The following is a 24,774-nucleotide window of genomic DNA, read 5'->3' on the forward strand; positions in this document are numbered from 1 at the left end:
AGACCTCAGCAATGAGAACAATAACTACTTGTATTTGTCCAGTGCCCTGATGCTAGTGATATATCCAAAGATATTTCACAAGAATGAAATCCGATTACATTGGTCATTTTGGCTATTAGAGGAGCTAACCAAATGATTGTGTAGATTCTAAAGCATCTTTTTCGTTGGAATGAGGAAACTTTTTGGAACAAGTCACAGGTGTCATATTTCTGCAAAATCCAGATTTATTGCTATTAGGAAATATTGAAATATTGAATTAAAATTATCAATATACCAATTAGAGTTTGTTAAAGTTGCATTAGCAGTGGCAAAAAAATGTATTGCAGTTACTTGGAAATCAGATATCCATTTGAGTGAGGCATGATGGAATTCAGAAATTCAAATGCAGAAATTCAAATCCCTTAGAAAAAAAATTACATATAATTTAAGAAAAAATATGCAGTGTTTCTACAAATTTGGTGCCCATATACCCAATTATTAGGTTTAAATTTATAATGTTGGGATTTCTGTACCTCTGAACCCATGAGAAATCTCCTTTAGAATGTATTAAAAGATTTTGGTAAAGTAGGAATGTTGGAAGATATTCCTCTATCCAATCCTGAAAGTCTTTTTTTTCTTTTTATATAACTATATTTTATTCTTCCATGGATTATTCTGAGGGTGGGGGGTGTTTGCAAGGAGGGGGTTTCATGGGTGGCGGTGTTATATACCACATGTATGTAGTTTTAGATTGTTATCTGTTTCTATTTTGTATTAACATGTTGAATTTGATCATACATGTTTGAAAAATTTTTAAATAAAATATTTTAAAAAAGAGATCCAGGTTCTTACATAATCGTCCATCATCACAGTCTGTTCTCTCCCTGAACCTCATGATGAGCTGGGTAGTAGTTTTAAAATCAAGACTTAACTGTGATCTTAGCTTTATTTTATGTTGCTGCCAGGTCAAGATACATATCTGCAAAAGATATCAATGTTCCCCAGAATATTGCCTTGTGCCTAACTCAATACATTTTCTCTATGCACTTCCTTTGTGATCCTTAAAATTACCCATTGGAATGAAAAATAAAGACACACCATGTGCTTAGCAGTTTAATAGACACCCTTTGAAATTGATGCTTTTGTAACTGCCAGAAGGTCTAACTGGACCACTATGCCAAATTGGAGGGCACTACAGACTGTCATGTTGATGGGGCTGGTGTCACATACATATCAATCCAGGTCAGAATGGTGGAGAATAAAAGTGAACCAGACCCGTTTAACTAAAATTCCAGCAGTATTATGGGCTGTCATTGCTATTGGTAAGTTTATTTCTCCATTGAGATTACTAAATGAATTTAAATTCAACAACATGTTGATTTTCCCCTTTGTCCATCTAAAATTCTGGGTGAAACTTATTTCTACTCTGAAGCCACAATTGTCCCATAGGCTTCAAAGGTGGACAAGGTCTGGGGTCTTTAGCAATGGTGGGGTTGTTACTCAGATCAGGGGCCTGTGTGCCACAGTCATTGATGCTGGGTCCATCTATTTATTTTTTTTGCCATGTATATTAATAACTTGGATGGCAATGTTGGTCATTTGGTTAGTGAATTTTTAGATGACACCAAAATTGGTGGTATAATAGACAATGAAGAAGGTTATCTAAGACCACAACAAGAGAGATCTAGATTAATTGGGAAAGTGGGCCAAAAAATGATCTAAGAAATTTAATTTGGACAAGTGAGTTATTGTACTTGGTAGGTTAAAGAAGGCCAAGACTTGAAAGGGTCTTGGGGAGTATTATAGAACAAAGAGACTTGAGATACAGGTTTATTGTTCCATTAAAGTGGAGATGCAGATAAACAGAGTGGTGAAGAAGTCATTTGTCACACTTGCCTTCATCAATCAGGAGCATGAATGTCATGTTGCAACTGTACAGGACAATGGCAAGACTGGATTTGTGCTATTATGCGCAGTTATAGGAAATATATCATTGGGCAGGAAAGGGTTGAGGGAAGATTCAATTTAAAACTAGAGCGTTGATTTAAGTTGAGAGGGGAATATTTAAAAGGGACCTGAGGGACATCTTGTATCCAACATGGGGGTTGGATATAAAGAATTAGCTGCCAGAGGAGGTGCTGGAAGCAGGGACAATTGTAATGTTCAAAAAACATTTAGAGAGATACGTGGATTGGAAAAGGTTTTGGCAAATGGGACAAGCTGAGTTGGCAAGGACAGGTTGGGCTGAAGGATCTGTTTCTCTGCTGTAGGACTCTGACCTTATAATATAGACCTGGGTGGGTTAGTGTAAGAGGAGAGAAAGCCTCAACTACAGGGGGCATTCAAATTGTTTGGCTTCAAGTTAGCAGTAGGATGGATGGATCTGTAGATGCCAATGCCTTAAGCCCACTCAGGGCTAATTGATGAATGTCCATCAAAGCAAATGCTCTCTAGTAATGCACTATTGTACTGCAATTGTCCTTTCAGCTTGAAGGTGGTTCATGAGAGAACTAAAAGGATATTGATTTGTAATGGAGACTGCCCACACCAATTGGCTATTTTATTCCCTTGATTTGAATTATGGAAATATTGACTAACTTAGAAAAAGTTATTAATATTAACATACTTTCGTTAAAAAGAATTTGTCTCACTATTGATTTTGGAATCTGATTGTTTGAACAGTGAATGCTGTCATCATTGCAGGGGGAGCGGTAAATATTTGGTATTGCTAAATATCTGAAGCTAAATTAATCAACACTTTGTTGTCAATGAACTAATTAAAGGTCAATGATCTTTCTATGTTTTTTTTTCAATTTTGCTTCACATCTCAAAGCTTTTCTTCACGACCAACGATGACTGATGGGCAATTCGGGATTTAACTATGGGAGAGTCATTTTATTCTTGGCCAATATCTACAGCCTAGTTATTCCTGTCAGTCATTACTGGTTTGTGGGCATTTTTGAACGTCCTCATGAACTACTACTTAGAGGAGCCATTCTGGCCTCTGAGGACTCTGCTCAAAGTTTATGGGCCTCCTTCCCTATGAAACAATCAAGTTTAGTTTGTTTCCTCTATACTTTTCTCCTACCAACTACATTAAAAAAAAAAAAAAAAAATTTTATGATTTTTGTCTGTTCCCACCCCTCCCCTTCAATGCACTGTGGCCCCCAGGGGGTGTGTAAGACCACTGTTGAAAATGGCTGCTTCAGAGTGGAGAAAGATGATTTAGCCTTGCCCTGTGCATACAGAAGCACCTCATAAGTGACAAGAGGCATATACCATCTCATAAACTGCCCTTCCACCTGGCTTATCAGGTACCTTTTGCCCCTCCTGTAGAAACATTAGCAATTCCCACATTGATCACATCAGCACATACAAAACTGGATGATGACCAAGTCATGCTTGATCCCGAGGGACCAGCCAAGCAGGGTAGTAGCCCTGAGTTAGCAATGAACATTCCTTTGTCACTGCTCAACACTGACCAAGGAGTGAAACTGTTGCCTGCAGCCAACATTTTTGGTGTACGCACCATAATTAGCACCTATAGATGATTTCAAAAGAGTAATATTTCTGCATTTTGAAAATAAAAGCAGTTTAATAAATGCTTTTCTTAGAATTTCTTGAAGTTATTTGCACAGTTTTGAAATTTTGTCATAGCTATGGTGTTGGAAATAAGTAGCCAACTTGTGGAAGAACCCTGATTAAATATTAACGTGATAACGGCCAGAAAATGATTCATGTTGAGGGACAAATTTTGCCAGGGACACCTGGAAGATCCTGCACTCCAGCTCACCTCCTCACTCTCTGTATCCTTCAACATCCCTGCTATGGGATCATTCATATCTACTCTGGAGGGGCCATGTCTGTAATCTTCAATAATAAGTAGATGCCTTTACTAAGATACTCAATCCTGCAGCAATTTCAATTGTGTTCAAACAGTTGAATTTTGAATACATTTTGTTTTACTCAAGCCATGTTCTTGCTTGAGGAGGTGATCTCTTAGATCAAATATTCTACAGAAAGAGGGTTGAGTGGCATAATGGTGGGGTCAGTGCTCCTCATGAAAGGTGTTTCATTCAGATAAGCTAACAGTGATCCTACTTCTGGCCAATCCAGTTGGAGCAGAAATTTATTGCCACAATGGCAAGAGGATCATTTCACTCCACACACACTCTCGGAATCATTGAAACAAGCTGCATTGATTCCACCGACTGATTTATGTGGGTGTATAAATTAGAAAAGATGTTTAATGAGTGGTGTGGGAAACCAATGTATGTACAGTTAACTGTCTGGACACACCCCTTTGGCTAACTGTACCTGTGGCTCCTCCCGCAGACTCCTGAATAAAGTGTATTGTCCCACAGCCCCCTCCCCAGTTCAGGACTGTTGACCAGTATGGAAGTGCAACCATTCCATTGCTAATAAAGGCTTATCAGTTTTACAGTACTTCTAGTTTTCTGGAGTTATTGATGGTGCATCAATTTTATTAGCAATACATTTTGACAATGGAGCAGATCCTAAAACCAGAGAAGTTGGAAATAGACCTATAATCGCTGAAAGTCTCCAACAACTTTGAACTCCAGCCACATTACTTCAAAGCATTCCTGCAGGCATCTTCTACTGTCGTTCAATCAGAGAACAACAAGCTGCAGATACTGCATTTCTGGGTCAGCCCCTGGTATACTCAATGATCAGGGACACCAAATCATACCCAGAGGCGATGGATATCCTGAAAGGCTAGTACCTGAGGAAGGTAAACAAGGTCTACATGGGACACCTCCTGACTACATGAAACCAGCATCCTGGGGAATCGAGTATTGAATACTATCAGGCCTTGCAAGATCTCGGATGGACGTGCAACTGTAAGCCCATGGTGAACACAGAGGTCCTGATCAGAGACCATTGTATCATCAGGTCCAACTGCATCTGCAGAGACTGTTGGAGCAAGGTGAGCTCATCTTGTGGAGGGCAGTCAAACTGGCAGGCATGGTAGAGGTTGACCTCCAGCATATGGAAGCCTGCTTGGCCAACAAAGCAGCCACCCTGTGGTTGCCATGGGTTCTGCCATCTTGGGACATGGGAGGGCCACAACCCTGCAGAATGCCAGTGATCTGACCATGTCCACTATACTCCATGAGCACCTATCACCGCTATATTCCCATCCTACCAGTGACCAGACCACAGGCACCATTCTCCGCAAGCACTCAAAGTGCTACTGCTGTGGCCTGAACAAACATTCGAGGCAACGCTGCCCAGCGAAAGATGCGGATTTCTCTAACTGTGGGAAGAATGTGTGGAAGTCCAAGTTGCCCCAACCCAGCAGTGCAGTGTGCAAACCATGGACACCATATTGGACACCGCCATATTGGGACTGAACACTCCACCGCATCTACAGACAGCTATCCAGTACTGGCCTACATCACACTGGATCACAGTAGTCTGCACCAACGTGCCAGATCAATGATGGAAATCCAGTTAAACAACCATAAGACGATCTGACTGTTCAATAGTGGGAACAGAAAGAGTTTCATCCACCCCGACATCTACTCCCTCGTGGTAAGGCCAATAAGCCACAGTTTTCCTGGCCTCAAAGTTCTATATGGCTGATGTTCACGGATACTAGGTAGTGACTCTCTGGGGCACAGACTATAAAGACTTTAAACTCCTGATAATGTCACAGCTCTGTGCTGCCAAGCTATTGGGGCTGGACTTTCAATGCCACCTTAAAAGTGGCATGGAGTATGATTGGCCCCATTTTCCCCCACACTGTCTGTAACCAACAGTTTTAAAACTGCCCACTGTGCTCCACCAGCAAAAACCCCTGGCCTCATCTTCCACCCCCCCACCCCCTTCCCATTTCTGGCCTGTAACCAAAGATTGCCTACTGTGCATTCTCAACTCTCAAGATCAGCACTCCATCATTGTTCGCTAATCTCACCCCCAACTTTAAACCCATTGCCACAAAAGGTAAGTGGTACAGTGCCAGGGACAGGGACTTTTATTAGGTCGGAGGTGCAGCGGCTACTCGTTGAGGGGATAATTGAAGGCAGCACTAGCCCCTGGAGAGCCTAAGTGGTGGTGGTGAAGAATAGGGAGAAAAATAGAATGGTCATTGACTACAGTCAGATCATTAATAGATTTGCACAGCTGGATGTATATCCCCTTCCCCACATATTCAATATGGTAAACCAAATCACTCAATATCGGGTATTCTCCACAATTGATGTAAAGTCCCCATCCACCCGGAGGACTGCCAATATACTGGTTTTGAGGCATCACCTGGTCCTGGTCTTCTAATGGGAGATGGACCAAATAGTAAATCAGAATGATAAACATTCCTGTGTCTGTACAATATCTCTATTTGTAGCCATGAGATGCAGGATCATGATGCCAACCTCCCCCAATATGCCTATGTGGCATACCCTGATGGCCACGAGGACATGATCTCTGTTAGGGACCTGGTGCCCTCAGGGGTTCCTGATCCCATTACTGATCACCCTTCACCTATCATTACCAATGATGCACCAGGGTCAAGACGTGTTGTCCCAGCAGATGGCTTGCCAGACTTATCACCACACATCTGCCAAGCTGATGCAGATGACTATATACAGGTGCTCCAGATAGTCCAGGAGTCGATAGTTGTGCTGTAGTTGCAGATGGTCGCAATGGCAGACCAGACCACCTGAAAGGCTTAATTTGTAATAACGCCTAATTCATTTCACCCTGCCGGACTCTTTCTAAAACAAAGGGTGAATGTGGGAAACCACAGTAGGTATGTTTAGCTGTCTGGACACACCTCTTTGGCTGACTGTACCTGTGGCTCCTCCCATTGTCTCATGCATAAAGGTGACTGTCCTACAGCCCCCTCCCCAGTTCAGGACAGTCAACTAGCATAGACGTGGCTCCAGTCTTTTGCTAATAAAAAGCCTTTCAGTTTTACATAGCTTCCAGTCTTTTGGAGTTATTGATGGTGCATCAAGTGCAGGACAGACTAAACACCTCACAGCATTGTACGAGGCCTCCATGAGACATGAAACACACCACCAAACCATACATACCATATAAAACACAACACAAGGCCACATAGCAAAATATGTCACACAGTACAGAAAGTGACATATAGACTCCATCATACAAAACATACACTGTGCAATACACAATATGCAATATATAACACACTTCACACAACATTCATGGCATTTATTTGCACAAGATCTGCAGTTGGTGGAATTTTAAGTTAACAAAAAGAAGCCAGAGGGATTCAATGGGGTCAGGTCAACTCCATGGATGCTGCCTGACCTAGAGACTCCCTCCAGCTTCCCTTTGTTCACTCATCTCTATGTACCCTCCTGCTGAATTGAAGGAAAGATGTGTCTGGGAGTAATGACAAAAAAAATTACTTATCCAATAGGCCAGTCTCAAAAAAGAGACCCAACTCAAAACATTGACTTTCCATGGATGCTGTGTGACCTGCTTCTCATTGTGCATCTGTCTGTTTTGTATACACACACACACACACACACACACACACACACACACACACACACACACACACACACACACACACACACACACACACACACACACACACACACACACACACACACTTTCAAAAACTTCTAGAAATTAGTAAAATACATCAAACACACAAAGAATGTGATAACCCAGAATCATTTCAGGTTTCACTTGCAGCTTAACATTAAATATTAAGCACCCCAAATGAGAGATATCAGGGAAATTCTCTTCTCTTTCCTACTCCTCAAAGTCATTCTTTCTGTCAACTAAAAGTGTCATATACACATGAATTTATAGACTATTTACAATAAGAATTTTTATTAAGATTTCATGTTTGTTGTGACCCTGACTATGCCTTACATTGGGATTTCACACACCCTTTATTGACCTGGAATTCTCTGCAAGAGGGTAGTGGATGTGATCTTGTTGGTACTGTGAGTTAGTCTATGTTTTTATTTGCTATGCATAGAGCATAGCACACAGTGAACTCTACCTCTCTGCTGAGATGCTGTGGAAGGAAAAGGTGTCATGGGGGCACTTTCTAACTTTTTACAAAGCTTAAACCCCTAAATTCAGTCCAACATTTACAAAAAGTAAGGTCACAATGGTGGAGAAACCCAGCAGGTCAAACAATATACTTTATATAGCAAAGATACGTAACTAACATTTCGGGCTTGAGCCCTTCATCAAGGTACCTTGGTGTATCTTTATCTTTGCTATAAAAAGGACATTGTTTGACCTGCTGAGTTTCTCCAGCTTTGTCTTCTTACTTCAACCATGATGTCTGCAGGCTTACATGTTTTACTTCCCAACATTGACAAAGTCCTTTACCGTGAAACTATTAGGCTGATAAAGTTTTATTTTAAAACATCTCTGCCTCTGCAAAGTTTTGAAAAGAAAAAGAAACGAAGAATGTCAGGACCGTAGAAAAGAGCATTCTCTAGCATTTGCACACATTGTCATCAATTACTATTTGGTTAGATATGGAACTTGTTCGATGCCAGCAAGACTCTTAAACCTAGGCACTGAAGAGAATTCTTATTTTGCCCATGTAGTACCTTTCTGTTTAAACCTTTCCAGAAAGAGCCTGACAGTAATTTAGCATTCCTGAACAGGATTGGTGGATTTTTCTGTTCTTGAGTACATGATATTAATCTTAATCTTTGCTGAAACGACAGAATGAAATATTCTTTGAATTATTGAAGGATCATCAGTTGCCTCTATCTTCAATCTGCATTCACCTCTATTGCAGTGTCTCTAATGACCCCTGCAGCAGTGACCATCATTCATCTTTTTGCTGCAGAGACCTCCATTGTCCAAAGTCTATATCAATGTGGATTCAAGGACATTGTCCCCAACTATTGCAGGGACCTACATTCATCTCTTTAGTTCAGGGGCTGCATTAATCTTCGCCTCTTTAGGGTCATTCTTTCTTTTCTCTACCATAGGGAGGTTCTGTCCAAGGCACCTCCTTTCTAAAGCAGGAACAACTGTTAAGCTGCACAGAAGCCACTTAGCTTTATTTTCCTCCCATACCTTTTCCACAAAGTGAAACATATTATGTTACTTTTGCAGGAAGGAATCAGAACTCCTAATAAGGAAAGTGAAGCCATCACATGCTGGAGAATACACATGTAAAGCTGTCAATCAACAGGGTGAAGATTGGTCAATAAGCAACATAGCTGTCACACCTGGTAAGAGTAATTGCATTGATTTATGTTGATGGATGGATGTCTGCACCAGTTTGTAGTCACCAGCCTAACAATGGACACTAATCAGTATCACCTGAGGCAGGTGAATGTATTCTGACTTTTAAGTCTGCATTGGCTCAACATATTGATGTCACAGAGAGAAATCAGTGGGAGCACCATTCTGCAGTTATAAAGAGTAGATGTGCAATAAGCGAAAGAATTTAGAGGATAGTTCAAAGAATTAAGTTGGCATGATGCCCAGGTTTGATGAACGGGCTTGTTCAATAGTAACGACTTATGTAATGCAACCATTTTTGCTGAAATTGTGATTTTTCCATTTTTATAAAGAACAATCAAAGATGATCAAATAAATTTGATTTATGAGGACATAGAAGCCATTACTTTAAATTTTGCATAATGGCAAAAATATTTAATTGCTTCATTTTCCAACATGTTGAAGTGGTGGAATATTTTAATCTCACCAGATCTTGGGGAAGAATGAGACCACGGGCTGCAAAAGTGAATTTTCTGAGTTGACTATCAATAAATGTTGGCACAAAGAATTGAAGAATGCTCCATAAGTATGTGCCCAATAGACATAGAAGGTCCTGATGTCAAAAAGCTCTTTGTGCAATAATTAATTGACAGCCTATTGTCTCCATGCTTGTTTTTCTATTGGGGGCGGGGGAAGTCAGGATATGTAACTTGCTGCCGATTCACTATTGCCTGTTACACGTTTGTGATGAAGGCAAGCTTTGCCCACAGCTGGGTTCATTAGAAATGTTTGTGTCCATCTTTAAAATGGCAACTTGTGACAAATTCCAATGACCTTTTCCCCTTAGCCTTACAACACCTCCAAAGACCAGAGGCTGAAATTGCAAGGCAACAAATTTACACAGGAAACTTGCATTATAAAAGGAAATCAAAAGCAATTATAAAAATAAGAATATGTTCAACATTACAACAAGAAGCATAATATCTTTCTGCTTGGTCCACTTGCAGCTTCCCTTTTGAACGTTCTGTAATTGAAATCTGTCCTTAGTTGTAACTCCCCTTATAGAAACATAGAAGATAGGAGCAGGAGTAGGTCATTCGACCCTTCGAGCCTGCTCCATCATTCAACGAGATCATGGCTGATCTTAAAGTTCAGTACCCCGTCCCCGCCTTGTCTCCGTAACCTTTAATACCCTTATACTGAAGAAATATATCTAATTCCCTCTTAAATATATTTAATGAACCTGCCTCTACTGCCCTCTGTGGCAATGAATTCCACAGATTCACCACCCTCTGGGTAAAGAAATTCCTCCTCATCTCGGTCCTAAATGGTTTGCCTATTATCCTCAAACCATGGCCCCGGGTTCTGGATTTTCCAATCTGCATCCATTCTGTCCAGTCCTGCCAGAATTTTATATGTCTCTATGAGATCCCCTCTCAATCTTCTAAACTCCAGCAAGTACAATCCCAATTAGCGCAATCTTTCCTCATAAGACATTCCTGCCATTGTTCAAGAGAGAAATTTGCCTTTTGTCATTCATTCATAAATGCATGTTTTACACTATCCAGCAATGGACTCATCTTCGTGCATTTGAATGCTTCGGAATCAAAACTGAAGCAACAGCGTGCTCACAATAAAATGATGTTATTTTCTCTCTAAAAGCCAGTATACATGCGATTTATATGCCAACAAGATGCCGTGAATATCTTTTTTCATTGTCTTGAAATAGTTCTGCTGACTTTTGTTCAAGATGACCTTAGTACTAATAATATTTTGTACAAGCTCCTTTTTCTTCTGGACTCCATCCTCTTGCATGTGAAAATTAGGAAATTCTAGAGAATATTGATGATCAGGGTCCCTGTACATCAACATTAAAGCAAATTTAATCATTTGCATTTAAATGATCTATTCTCAAGGTGTCACAATCATCTAAGACAGAGACTTGTCAGGAAAAATCAATGTGTGAATATCAGGAACTGTGTTATGTTCCCAGTGTTAAACAATGATCACTTATTGGAAGCCCGTCATTGCTGAAGAGCATGAGAGTTTTGCCCTTGTACTGATGGTATCAACCAAATACATTGATAGAAATCCTCTCTGTTGATGAATTACAGGATTTGTTCAATCGGCCTGTTGTTTTGCCATTGCATAAATTTCAAATGCAAAACCACAGAGAAATTTTAAAATACTCTTAAATCTTGGATTTTTCATTGCCTCATTGGAGAGGGGTGAGGTGTGTTTTAAGAAAAGCAGTAGGGCATTTAACATCGCCTCAGGGACTTGCCTGAATTGTTTGTTAGGATTTTCAACAACCTGGAGAGAATATGATATTTTGTATCCATCATGAGGAGAACCATTTTTTTTTAATTAACATTCAAAAACATTTACTGAGGTTGGCAACAGGTGTTTGGCAGGTCTGAAAAAGAATCTGACTTAAGTGTTTTGAGTTACACTGCATTAAGTATACTGTATGTTGGACAAGGTTGTTGTATTTCTTGGCTTGTCTAAATCCTTGTATAAATCTGCCGATATTTCTGTTAAAGAAACATCACCTATGTTCCAGAAGGGCCCAAACACCGGCTGTGTCAGGTGGAAAACTAGCCAGACTGGCATTTGGTAGGGGTGACCATTTTTCTCCTTTTGCACACTACCGTGCATTGTTACGTGGACTTTCTGGACCATTCTTTTAAGATTGAGAGAGTGGAAGTGAAATTAATGTTGATGAAGAGAGGATCAAGGTCTCTAATAGCATGGAAGACTTGTTGGAATTTATTCTGTTGCAATGTGGTAGATAGTGCATCTTGTGTTATTTAAGTGGCTTGCCTCCAACCTGTTTTGTACATGTCTGAATTCATTTATGTTGTGTGTTGTTTATCTCATTAACTAAAAAAACTTAATTTAGGAAAAAAATGCATTCAATTAAAGCAAATTATAGTTTATTCTTTTAAAGAAAAGGTACACTTAAATCTGCATATTTCTGTATTCTTATTCAAGATCTTATTCCCATAAGCTTTTCTTTTTGATTTGCATTTATGTTGGCAGGAAGTTTCCTGCCTGAAATATGAAGCATAAAAACATCTCTGCAGTAACTGGACACCACTGCTTGTTATCAACGAAGGCATAGAAGTTCTGTCAAAGCATGCCTGAACTATCGAGAAAGAGGAAATAATTTTCTTCCTTTATTACAGAAATCTGTGACCTGCACTTAAGTGTCTGACAAGCATCCGACAGCTATTAACACCACATTTTGAATTCATAAACCAAACACAAAAAAAGGTTCTTTTTCTTGGCCCTTCCATTTTACTTGATCAGATCCCGGTGTCATTTATGAGAAGGAGATTTTTGGATTATTTTGGATTTGGGTTGGCTTTCATGATCATTCCCCAGTCAGGGCAAGGAATTAATCTTAGCTGGGATGAGGTTGACTGTTAGAATTAGAACATGGAATATGGAACAGTACAGCCCACTATGTCAGTGCCGAACATGATGGCCAAGTTAAATTAAAATGCTGCTACTTGCACTGTTTACATATCCCTCTAACCCTTGGATATTTATGTGTTTATTTAGAAGTTTCTTAAACTATACAACATATGTATTTCCACCATTACCCCTGGCAGTTCATTATTTGTTTTTTTTTTAAAAAGGCTTGCCACACACATCTCCTTTCATCTCCCCCAAATCTAGAGGATGTGTTGACAGAGGTTGTATAGTTCCTTCTGTCTATTTCAACAATATCCAATGCTTGCTCACAAGAGGAAACCTAATGCCTATATCCAGCTACACATGATAATATCTCCCGTCAGGAGGAGAGGTTGGGTTATTAGGGTAATGTGGAGGATGACAACTGGTATTTTCAGGTAAGATACTGCAAGATACCCAAGCTCTGGGCCTTTGTGAAAGTGAAACAGGATCCATGCCAATGAGAATTAATCCATGGAAAATGTGGAAGCTTAAGGTCCCTTGTTTGAATGCCAGAGACCCAACAATCTCCCCCTCCCCATGCAATGTCAGTGCATTTGCTTTAAGTCAATTGCTCAATTGATTTGGAAGGAATAGACCAAAAAAGATTTCCTCAATATAAAGCAACTTAGACACCTCGATGAAAATAGCACCAGCCAATGAAAAACACCATGAATTAGCAGGTTAATTTCACACAAGGCTCTCTCCCACTGTGCTACATTTATTGATCATATATGCTTTGCTGCACATCTTTAATAAACTCATTTTCTCAGGTATTCTCATGGTCATGCTCAGCTGCTTTACTGATTGACGCCCATAATGCGGACCATCAATAGTATGGAGGGGAGCTCCTTGGAAAGCTACTCTTTAAAGTGCTCCAGGTGTCCGTACAAATGCGGAAAGATTTTTACTTGAATTCATAAATGCAACAGGTATTGCAAGAAAGAGATACATCAGTACCTTCTAAAATTGCAAAGTTTACACTAAAATATCCTCTGCAACTCTGTAAAATTGTAGAATCAGCCTTATTAAAACACAATAAAATATTAATCATTTGATCAATTTTTTTTTGCCTGCTAGAAAAGTAGATGCGTGCAGAAATTGGATTACTCTTGTATTTTAGAACTACAAGTACAGTTCAAAAGCCTAATTGGAAGTCATCCAAACAGAAACACAAAAATAGTGAAGAAATAGTTATAGAGGCAGATTTTAAATGTAAATTTTTAAATTTAGACACAGTACTTTAACAGTTCCTACCAGGCCCATGAGCCTATGCCTCGACAAGAAGTCTGCGGATGCTGGGGACACTAGTACAATATGTACTGGAGGAATTCAGAAGGTCACACAGCATCCATTAAATTATAGAGCACTATAAGCACAGAAATGGGCCCTTCAGCCCACCTAGTCTGTGCTGAACTATTGTTTTGCCTAATACCATTGATTTGAACCCTCTGTACCTCTCCCATCCAAATATTTCTTGTGTCAAAATTGAACCCGTCATTTCAGCTGGCAGCTCATTCCACACTCTCATCTCTCTCTTTGTGGAGTCCCCCAAATGTTCCCTTTAAGCATTTCACCTTTCACTCTTGACCCATGATCCCTAGTTCTTTTCTCACCTAAAGTCAGTGGAAAACAAGCCTGCTTGCATCTACATTATCTATACCCCTAATAATTTTGGAAATAATTTTGTTGACTGCCTATTGTTTTCCATGCATTCTGCATGATCTGCTGAGTTTCTCCAATGCTTTTGTGTAAGAAATCATTTTATTAGTTTATTCATTTCAAGAGCATTGAAACCCAACCCAGGTGTTTCACAGATACTGTCACCACTTGGACAGGCCACGCCAATGGCACTTGCCCACTAGCCCAGGTTGCCATGAAGATAAGGTCAAAGGGAGCCATGGGGTGCAAATTGTGAAATACACAGGTGGAAGGGAAAATATAAAAGGGAGGAGAAGAAATTGATCTGCTGGGAAGATTTAACCTGGACAAGAATCTGGTCAATCATGCCCTGTGATCACAAGTGAACCTAACAAGTGGTATCTACTGGAAAGCACATCGTGATGTCTATGGGCTGTGGTTATCATTCACAGAAGCCTCGATAAATATGGCAGTGGTGTTTTATGGAATCATAAATGGCAGGAGATGATTTTGAATGTTCAAAATCATCTCTCAAAGAGACTTCAAATCAGAGATCATCTGCTATTTTCAGAGACATACTTATTACGAAACTGTCAGTTTATCATGGTGATCCAGACTCGTAGCCCTTTATTGAGTTTTGGTTGGTAAGTAATTAATGGCCACTGCATACTTGATCGCATGTGAGAAATAAAGTGGGGAGAGGCCATCCCCATATTAGGATAAATTAAAATAGTAAGTCCCTAATCCAAATTCCTGACAGGCACCCTTCAATAGAAAACTGGTGCATGCACTTAAAAATGGTTTCGTATGTATTATATGTGCATTAAAAATGGGGCACAATGGCTCTTTTCCATTCTAACTTATAGACTTTGGTCCTTTGAGCTAACTGTGTGGACAGGAGATTTAGTAATCATGAAAACAGTGACAAACCATGAACCTAATATTAAGCTAAATTCACCAGCCATCAGGTTGTAAGTAGAAATCCAGAGTCATGCAGTATATGAAGAGGCCATTGAATTCTTGGCACCTTGAAAAAGATTTTCAACCAGATTAGCTTGCCATTCCCAGTTCCTTCTGCACACTATAAACCCCAACCCCAAATATACTTTCAATTCCTACTCAAAAGTATTACTCATCAAATGTTCCTGGAGAAACCACTCAAATCAAGATCAAATACAAGATTGCTGAATTAACTCGAGTCAGATTCATTGTCATTCGAGCAATTAAAAAACAATTTGATCTATCAAACAAGTCCTTCTGCCATCTTCAATTAAGATCTTTGTTGAGGGACAAATTAGGTCCATGTATGACCCTGCTGCTGTTTTGTGTCATGGATGCTCTAATTCGAAGGAGGAAATCACACACAAATTTATTTCAGCTTTGTATCTCCTGTTCCAAAATGAGAGCCTGGAACTGGGTCTCCATAAAGCGAGGCAGAGTTGGGAGTCGAATTTGGGAACCACAATTCCTGAACGATGATGGACTGACCTCTGTCAGGACAGCATGAAGGCAGTTACTAATGCCAGACATAGACTGGTGCAATACAACTTGTTGCATCAATTATACCTCATGCCACAAAAATTACTTGAGGTCAAACTGGAAATCCCAGACTTGTGTTTTAGATGCAGTATTAAGACAGGAAATTTTGTGCCTTCAACATGGCTATCCACAAAAGTGAGACCCCTTTAGGTAGAATTGGGGAGCATTTAGGAAAAAAAAATCACAGGGTTGGAATATCTGCAGGACCCTTCCCTGTTCCTTCTGGGTGACATTACGGACTTGTGTCTAAAATTGTGTAAATACCAAATTCAATTTGTGATGGTCACCTTGGTGATGGCCCAGAGGTGCATAATGGTTACCTGGAAATTGGACTCTCAGCTTAGCATAGCAAGATGGAGCATGGAGATGCAGAGCTATTTTCCCCTGGAGAAAATTACTTATAACTTAAGGGAGAAATATGGCACCTTCATTGAGATATGGCAGCCATATCTGCAGCACATTGAAGCGCAGGTGTGATTGGCCTCCCCAGATCCTTTATCAACAGGAATAACTGGACTTTACAAGCCCTGAAACACTGTGAACGAGGAGACAACTTGGAAATCCTGCTGGCTCCCCCTCTTTTTTTTCCTCTTCCCTTATATTCTTGAATTATTATTTATCATAAGTGATATTTATGTTTTTGCCTGGGTTGAATGGGAGGGGTGTGTGTAGGGATAGGGATAGATAGGGGGGGGGGAAGGAAAAGTAAGGACTCGGTAAACAATGATCTATAAAAGGGGAGGATTGTTCTTCCTATACCACTTGGTTAATACAAGTTTGTAAAATTATAAATAAAATGTTCAAAAAAAAGATTGTGAATGAACTCGGGCAAGAACTAGCACAGCAATCATTAAGAAAACATTGCACAGTGTGAAGGAGATAATCTCCAATCTGTAAAACCAAGTAATCTAGAATTACCTTGCACTCATTTCTGAGCATCTGATTCTCTACCTTTTGATGTGGCTCTTCATTTATACAGCATTAAAGAGCAAACAGCATTTGTCAATTCATTAATTGTTTACTTTCCTCTCTGTGTCAGAAACAATTTTCGCCAAAGGATGTCACGGTAATTCTGTGCCACTTCTCCGGTGAGTGTGAAAGAGAATACCTGTGGTGTGCTGCACTATTAATTGTGCTGCTAGCACATTATTTTACACAGCACTATTTTGAAAAAGGCCATGTACATATGATGTACTTCCACGGGGAAAGGCCAGTTATCACAGCAGCACAGGGTCACAGCATCAAATCATGCAATATAAGTGAAACTCATTTATTGCTTTTTAAACCATTATTCTGGCTATATGGAATGGATGGTTTCAAGTTTATTATTTTGTTGTGCCTTTGCAGTGAGATAGAAGTAATAGATATGTGGCAGTTGGATATGGGGATGGAAATTGCCCACTGTCTAAATGTCCATAAAGAAACCAAAGAACTTTCTCCTTCAGGTCTCATTGATATCCTTTGAACATTTTCTACTTTGTATGATCATGGCACTTTGACACTGAATGGCTGCTGTCACATCAAGTCAAGTAGGAATGTGAAGAATTAATTTCAAAGGATAGATTTCAACCATGTGTTCAGAATCAGATGGCCTAAAATTGATGTGGAAGTCCAGTTTAAAGGGATATTCTTGTGTTCAATGTACTGTCTTGTCACCGCTCTGAAAATCATCTCAAGCAAATTAAAAAGCTTATGACTGGCATTTTGCAGTCTATGAATATCCTACACATTCCTTAAAAAACTACATAACAATAAACCCACAAAGAATAAAAATCTTTCAGAAAACAACTCCTGCTTTCTTTTACCATCCCCACTTTTGCTGTCTCCTCCATCCTTGGATCTCAGTACCTCTGTTTCTTGAGTATCCACGCCATTGACAGTCCTGCTATTTAAGTCCAAAGCTCAGAAATTCCTTCATTCAATCCCCTTGCTCCTCCAAGAGGGATTCCTAATCCACACCACTTTGACCAAACGTTGGGCTGCCTTCACATCGCCTTTATTTTAGTGTTCATTTTATACCCAGGTATGTAACACACCTTGGCATATCTTGCATGCATTGAATGGGCTGTATGAACATGTGCAATTGTACTTGCATTGGCTGTAGAGGGGCACAGTCTTGAAACAGGCTCCCAGCCCACAAAGTCATCAACCAGCATACATTATATTTTACACTAATCCGACCCCAACTTATTTTATCCTCCCACGTTCCCATCAACTAACCCCAGATTTTACCATTCATCTCCCCTAATACAGACTATTTACAGTGGCCCATTAATCTATCAATCGGTACATTTTTGGGATGTAGGAAGAACCTAAATAATCTGCAGGGAGTCCTTACCTCGATACAGATAACATCAGTGGTCAGGACAGAACCCAGGTTACTGGAGCTGCCAAACTGCATTATTATGTAGCCCAATGATATCATCTTTATGACTATTTTAATATTTAATTTAATATTATTAGAACCATACTCTTATAATAATGTTTGAGATGGGAAAAGGTATGATGCATTGCCCATTATTGGTTGAGCAAATCTTATGTAGTGTGGGTAGGAGTGGCAGATTCTCTTGCCAGTGAGACTGTATGAAGCCAGGTTGATTTTGACGCTAATCTGACATTTTTTCAAGGCCCTTATTGGTGCAAATTGCCAGATTTATTAAATTCCATTTAACAATTTAAAAATAATAAAAATCAAATGTCAGTTTATAAAATTCATCTGTTGCCTAAGGTGAGCGATCACCATCAATCAGGGCTAGCCAACAGGTTTACCTACTGTTGCTTGCCAGAGCAGTTGGTGGACGAATAGATTGGTGTCTGATTTGTTACGAGATGCTAAATGTGAAATAAAATCAGAGAATGTTGGAAAGATGAGGAAGGTAAAAAAATTAAAGCTGCAGATGCTGAAAATCTGAAATGAAAATGTAAAATGCCATGGATACTCATGCATACACTACACAGAAAGTGCTAGAAAAACAGCTTTGGCAGTATCTATTGAGGATGAAACTGTGGTAATGGTTCAGGTCAGTGACCTCTCATCAGAGCATATTGACAATCACTCATCTTTTACTGTACTATGTGCTCTTTCCATGCTTACTCCCTTAGTTAGCATTTTAAAATTCCTTTCATATTTGACTTTCCTGGCTCTCACAAAAGAGTGTTGATCTGAGTTGTTAACACTGTTTTTCTCCCTCTCTGCAAATGTTGAAAATCTCCAGTATTTCCCATTTTCCATTCAGAATGAGTTTTTATGTAATGTGCCAATTGTGTGCCTGCATTTTTGTGCACATAAGAAATGAAGGCTATCTTCTAGCTGCCTTGTATTGTAGTCATAGGTACAGAAGATGCCATTTTGTTAACCAACCAACATAATTGGAGCTATTTTATAAGGACACTACAGTATTTGCAAGACACTGTTTTTATATATGCTTTTAATATGAATTAAAGAATTACCAGCACTTGTATATTATCTTATTTGACCTTCAGAGATCCCAAAAACTTTACAGGCAATTATTTTTTCTCATGAAGTATTTCCTGTCCTACCATAGGAAATGAAGCAGATTGTTCACACACATCAAATTCTTGTAAAGAGCAATCTGATAGGGGCCAGATCATATGTTTTTAATGATTCTTGAAGGATAGATACTGACCAGAACTCCAGGCAGAATTCCTCTGCCATTCTTATTGCAGAATATTTGTACTCTTTGAGAGGCCAGACAGGGTTTCACATCTCCTCCAAATAACTGCCCCTCTGATAATGGACCACTCTCCCGACATGAATTTCACTATGGATTATGCAGTCAAGAACTTGCAGTGAGATTTGAACTTGCAGTGAGATTTGAACCTGCGACCTTTCGATTCAATGGTTGAGAGTGCTAGCTCTGAGCTCTCATTGTTATTTCTGTCACAAGAGGCATTCTATTAAAAAAAAAGGGCAACTGATGTTGGAAAGGCACTTTCTCCTGTATCTTGAACATTATCTTAAGGAGGCATTCACAGTTTGCGCCAGAGAGCCCACTAATCGATGACTAACCAAAACAAGGAAAAGAAAAATATTATGATTACATAAAATCTGGAAATACTCCTCATCAATATATTGCTGATGACGAGAAGATTTTTCTATTGGATACATGAAGGGTATTCCTGATAAATATGACTGAACCATTCTTTCCCGAGACCACATTTTGGCAAGTCTGATCACCTGGCTGTGCTCCTTCTACCTTCAAACAGACAGAGCCTAAAAAGGAGAGTCTCTAGAGATCAAGACACCTAGAAGGTGGTCACAGGAGGCTGAAGAATGGTTACAGGACTTCCTCACGTCAATGGATTAGGTGGTATTCAAGGGCTTAGCTGAGGATCTGATGATTATACCAGGGATGCCACAGACTTTATCAAAGCACCTGTGGATAAGTGTGTCCCCATCAAATTGTTCAGAGCTTTTCCCAACCAGAAGCCCTGGATGAACAATAAAATTCAAAACCTGCTGAGAGCCAGAACACAGGCATTTTAGTCCAGAAATGCAGAACATTACAGAAGGAGCCGGTATGCTCTATGGAAAGTCATCTCCTGGGTGAAGTGGAGTTTCTGAATGAAAATGGAAATAACAAAGGATACCTGGCAGCTGTGGCAGGTAAAATGATATAGCCTGCTACAAAATGATTTGAGCACAAGAACAAGGAAGAAAAACCACTGTGCACCCCAATGTCCCTTTATGATCTTATGCGGTCTGTATCAGAGGATTACGTGCAGGCTGCCTTCCATATAACATATCTTTCTTTGGCTTGGCTTCGCGGACGAAGATTTATGGAGGGGGTAAAAAGTCCACGTCAGCTGCAGGCTCGTTTGTGGCTGACCAGTCCGATGCGGGACAGGCAGACACGATTGCAGCGGTTGCAAGGGAAAATTGGTTGGTTGGGGTTGGGTGTTGGGTTTTTCCTCCTTTGCCTTTTGTCAGTGAGGTGGGCTCTGCGGTCTTCTTCAAAGGAGGCTGCTGCCCGCCAAACTGTGAGGCGCCAAGATGCACGGTTTGAGGCGTTATCAGCCCACTGGCGGTGGTCAATGTGGCAGGCACCAAGAGATTTCTTTAGGCAGTCCTTGTACCTTTTCTTTGGTGCACCTCTGTCACGGTGGCCAGTGGAGAGCTCGCCATATAATACGATCTTGGGAAGGCGATGGTCCTCCATTCTGGAGACGTGACCCATCCAGCGCAGCTGGATCTTCAGCAGCGTGGACTCGATGCTGTCGACCTCTGCCATCTCGAGTACCTCGACGTTAGGGGTGTGAGCGCTCCAATGGATGTTGAGGATGGAGCGGAGACAACGCTGGTGGAAGCGTTCTAGGAGCCGTAGGTGGTGCCGGTAGAGGACCCATGATTCGGAGCCGAACAGGAGTGTGGGTATGACAACGGCTCTGTATACGCTTATCTTTGTGAGGTTTTTCAGTTGGTTGTTTTTCCAGACTCTTTTGTGTAGTCTTCCAAAGGCGCTATTTGCCTTGGCGAGTCTGTTGTCTATCTCATTGTCGATCCTTGCATCTGATGAAATGGTGCAGCCGAGATAGGTAAACTGGTTGACCGTTTTGAGTTTTGTGTGCCCGATGGAGATGTGGGGGGGCTGGTAGTCATGGTGGGGAGCTGGCTGATGGAGGACCTCAGTTTTCTTCAGGCTGACTTCCAGGCCAAACATTTTGGCAGTTTCCGCAAAGCAGGACGTCAAGCGCTGAAGAGCTGGCTCTGAATGGGCAACTAAAGCGGCATCATCTGCAAAGAGTAGTTCACGGACAAGTTTCTCTTGTGTCTTGGTGTGAGCTTGCAGGCGCCTCAGATTGAAGAGACTGCCATCCGTGCGGTACCGGATGTAAACAGCGTCTTCATTGTTGGTGTCTTTCATGGCTTGGTTCAGCATCATGCTGAAGAAGATTGAAAAGAGGGTTGGTGCGAGAACACAGCCTTGCTTCACGCCATTGTTAATGGAGAAGGGTTCAGAGAGCTCATTGCTGTATCTGACCCGACCTTGTTGGTTTTCGTGCAGTTGGATAATCATGTTGAGGAACTTTGGGGGACATCCGATGCGCTCTAGTATTCTCCTGTCCAGAGAAGAAACAAGCCTTCCGTCGCGCATGCAGCCATCTTCAGCGCAAACTCCGGGAGATCCAAAATGAGTGGTGGACTAGCCTCGCCAAACGAACACAGCTCAGCGCGGACATTGGCGACTTCAGGGGTTTCTACGAGGCTCTAAAGGCTGTGTGCGGCCCCTCACCCCAAGTCCAAAGCCCGCTGCGCAGCTCAGACAGCAAAGTCCTCCTCAGCGACAAGATCTCCATCCTCAACCGATGGTCAGAACACTTCCAATCTCTTTTCAGTACCAACCGCTCAGTCCAAGATTCCGCCCTGCTCCAGCTCCCTCAACAGCCCCTAAGGCTAGAGCTGGATGAGGTTCCCACCCTGGATGAGACATATAAGGCAATCGAACAACTGAAAAGTGGCAAAGCAGCAGGTATGGATGGAATCCCCCCAGAAGTCTGGAAGGCTGGCGGCAAAACTCTGCATGCCAAACTGCATGAGTTTTTCAAGCTTTGTTGGGACCAAGGTAAACTGCCTCAGGATCTTCGTGATGCCACCATCATCACCCTGTACAAAAACAAAGGCGAGAAATCAGACTGCTCAAACTACAGGGGAATCACGTTGCTCTCCATTGCAGGCAAAATCTTCGCTAGGATTATACTAAATAGAATAATACCTAGTGTCGCTGAGAATATTCTCCCAGAATCACAGTGCGGCTTTCGCGCAAACAGAGGAACCACTGACATGGTCTTTGCCCTCAGACAGCTCCAAGAAAAGTGCAGAGAACAAAACAAAGGACTCTACATCACCTTTGTTGACCTCACCAAAGCCTTCGACACCGTGAGCAGGAAAGGGCTTTGGCAAATACTATATAACATATAACCATATAACAATTACAGCACAGAAACAGGCCAGTTTGGCCCTTCTAGTCCATGCCAAACACCTTCTCCCACTTAGTCTCATTGACCCACACCCAGCCCATAGCCCTCCACTCTTCTCCCATCCATACAACTATCCAACATTTCCCTAAATGTTAAAATCAAACCCACATCTACCACTTCAGTCAGAAGCTTATTCCACACTCCCACCACCCTCTGAGTGAAGAAATACCCCCTCATGTTTCCCCTAAACATTGACTCATTCGGGAGAGTGAATCTGAGGAAAGCATGCAGTCCAGATGGAGTGCCCGGCCGAGTATTGATATTCACAGATTTTTTTCAACATCTCAGTCCAGCAGGCCCAATCGTACCAGTGCCCAAAAAGAGTGTGGTAACTTGCCTAAATGACTATCAATCAATGGCCCTCACATCCACAGTGATAAAGTGTTGAAATGCTGGTGTTGAAGCATATGAGCTGTCTGAATGGTGACAGGGATCAGTTCCAATTTTCCTATCATAGCAACTGGTCTATGGTGGTTCTTATTGGCTCAAAAGCAAGTCCTGGAACACCTAAATAGCAAAGATCATACATCAGGATGCTTTTTACTGAATACAGTTCAGAATTATACACCATCATCTGCTCAAAATTGATCAGCAAACTCCAATATCTGAGACTGTGTAATGGGATCCTGGATTTTCTCACCTCCAGACCACAATCTCCATCAGTACCAGAGCACCACAGGGCTGCATTCTTGCCCCATGCTCTTCTCACTCTACACAATATGACTATGTGACTCAGTGCAACAACATCACCATCTACAAATATACAGATACCATAGTTATGGGCTTTAAAGGGGCGATGAATCCGCATAGAGGAAGGAGGTAGAAAACTTGGCTGAATGGTGCACCAACAAGTACCTTGCACTCAATGTCACCAAAACCAAGCAGCTGATCATTGACTTCAGGGAAGGAAAAACCAGAGGTGTATGATCCAGTGATCATTGGGGGATCAGAGGGGAAGAGGGGGCACAAATTTCACTTCTTCTGAGTCACTATTTTGGAGGATCTTTCCCAGGAAAGATCATGAAGAAAGCACGTCAGCACCTCTGCATCCTCAGGAGTTTACAAAAGTTGGTATGTCATCGGAAGTCCTGGCAAATTTCTACAGATTATATGGTTGAAAATGTGCTGACTGGCTGCATCACAATCTGGTATGGGGACATTAATATCCCTGAGTGGAAAGCTTTGCAAAAGGTAGTGGGCACAGCCCAAGGAACACCTGTAGGGAATGCTGCCATCAGAGAGAAGTAGCAATCAAGGATCCACATCACCCAGCACATGATCTAGCTGCTAGCATCGGGAAAGAGGTACAGGCACCACATGACTTGCACCATTAGTTTCAAGAACAGCTGCTACCCCTCCATCATCAGATCCTTTATCAACAAACTCAATCAGGGATTCATGTAAAGACTTACTTTTGCACTTTATTATTTATTTTCTTGTCTGTTTTGCACAGTTTGCTTACATTTCTTATTTGTTTACATGTGCGCATTGAGTACAGTTTCCTTTGCACGACCAATAAGTGGTAATTCCCACAGGAAAAGGAATCTCAAAGTTGTATGTGATATCAGGTATGTACTCAAACAATAAATCTGAAAATTTGAATCGATAGGTGGTCTGTAAAAGTGGCAGGATGGGTGGGATTTATAATAGGGTGGAGGTGAACAACTTAATTAATATTTAGGTAGGTTTTCATTTATTGTGTGCTGAAGTACAGTGAGAAGGTTTGATTTGTGTGCTATCCACCAAGTCTATCAATAAATGCATACAGAGAGTAGATAGAATGAGAGGTCAGTTCAAATGGAGTAAGGGCAACATTACTTCACTGGTGCGAGATTTAATCAGTGTGTGATAGCAGTAGGAAAGAAACAGTCTTTGTATCTGATGATCCATGGGTTCATGCTTTTGGATCTCCTTCCAAAGGAAGGGGGAAAGAGTGTAGCCAGGATGGCATGAATC

General features: G+C 41.0%; 1 protein-coding gene across 2 annotated transcripts in view; it reads left to right on the top strand.

The window, feature by feature from the left end:
* Window positions 1–24,774, top strand: part of nrg1 (neuregulin 1) — a 199,922-nt gene that overhangs the window by 28,401 nt on the left and 146,747 nt on the right. For both annotated transcript variants that reach the window (XM_069925812.1, XM_069925813.1), the window contains exon 3: window positions 9,070–9,188. In XM_069925812.1, the coding sequence (XP_069781913.1) occupies window positions 9,070–9,188 (119 nt within the window). The remainder of the gene's footprint in view (window positions 1–9,069; window positions 9,189–24,774) is intronic.

Source organism: Narcine bancroftii, chromosome 3, assembly GCF_036971445.1.
Source record: "Narcine bancroftii isolate sNarBan1 chromosome 3, sNarBan1.hap1, whole genome shotgun sequence".
Classification (NCBI taxonomy): domain Eukaryota; kingdom Metazoa; phylum Chordata; class Chondrichthyes; order Torpediniformes; family Narcinidae; genus Narcine; species Narcine bancroftii.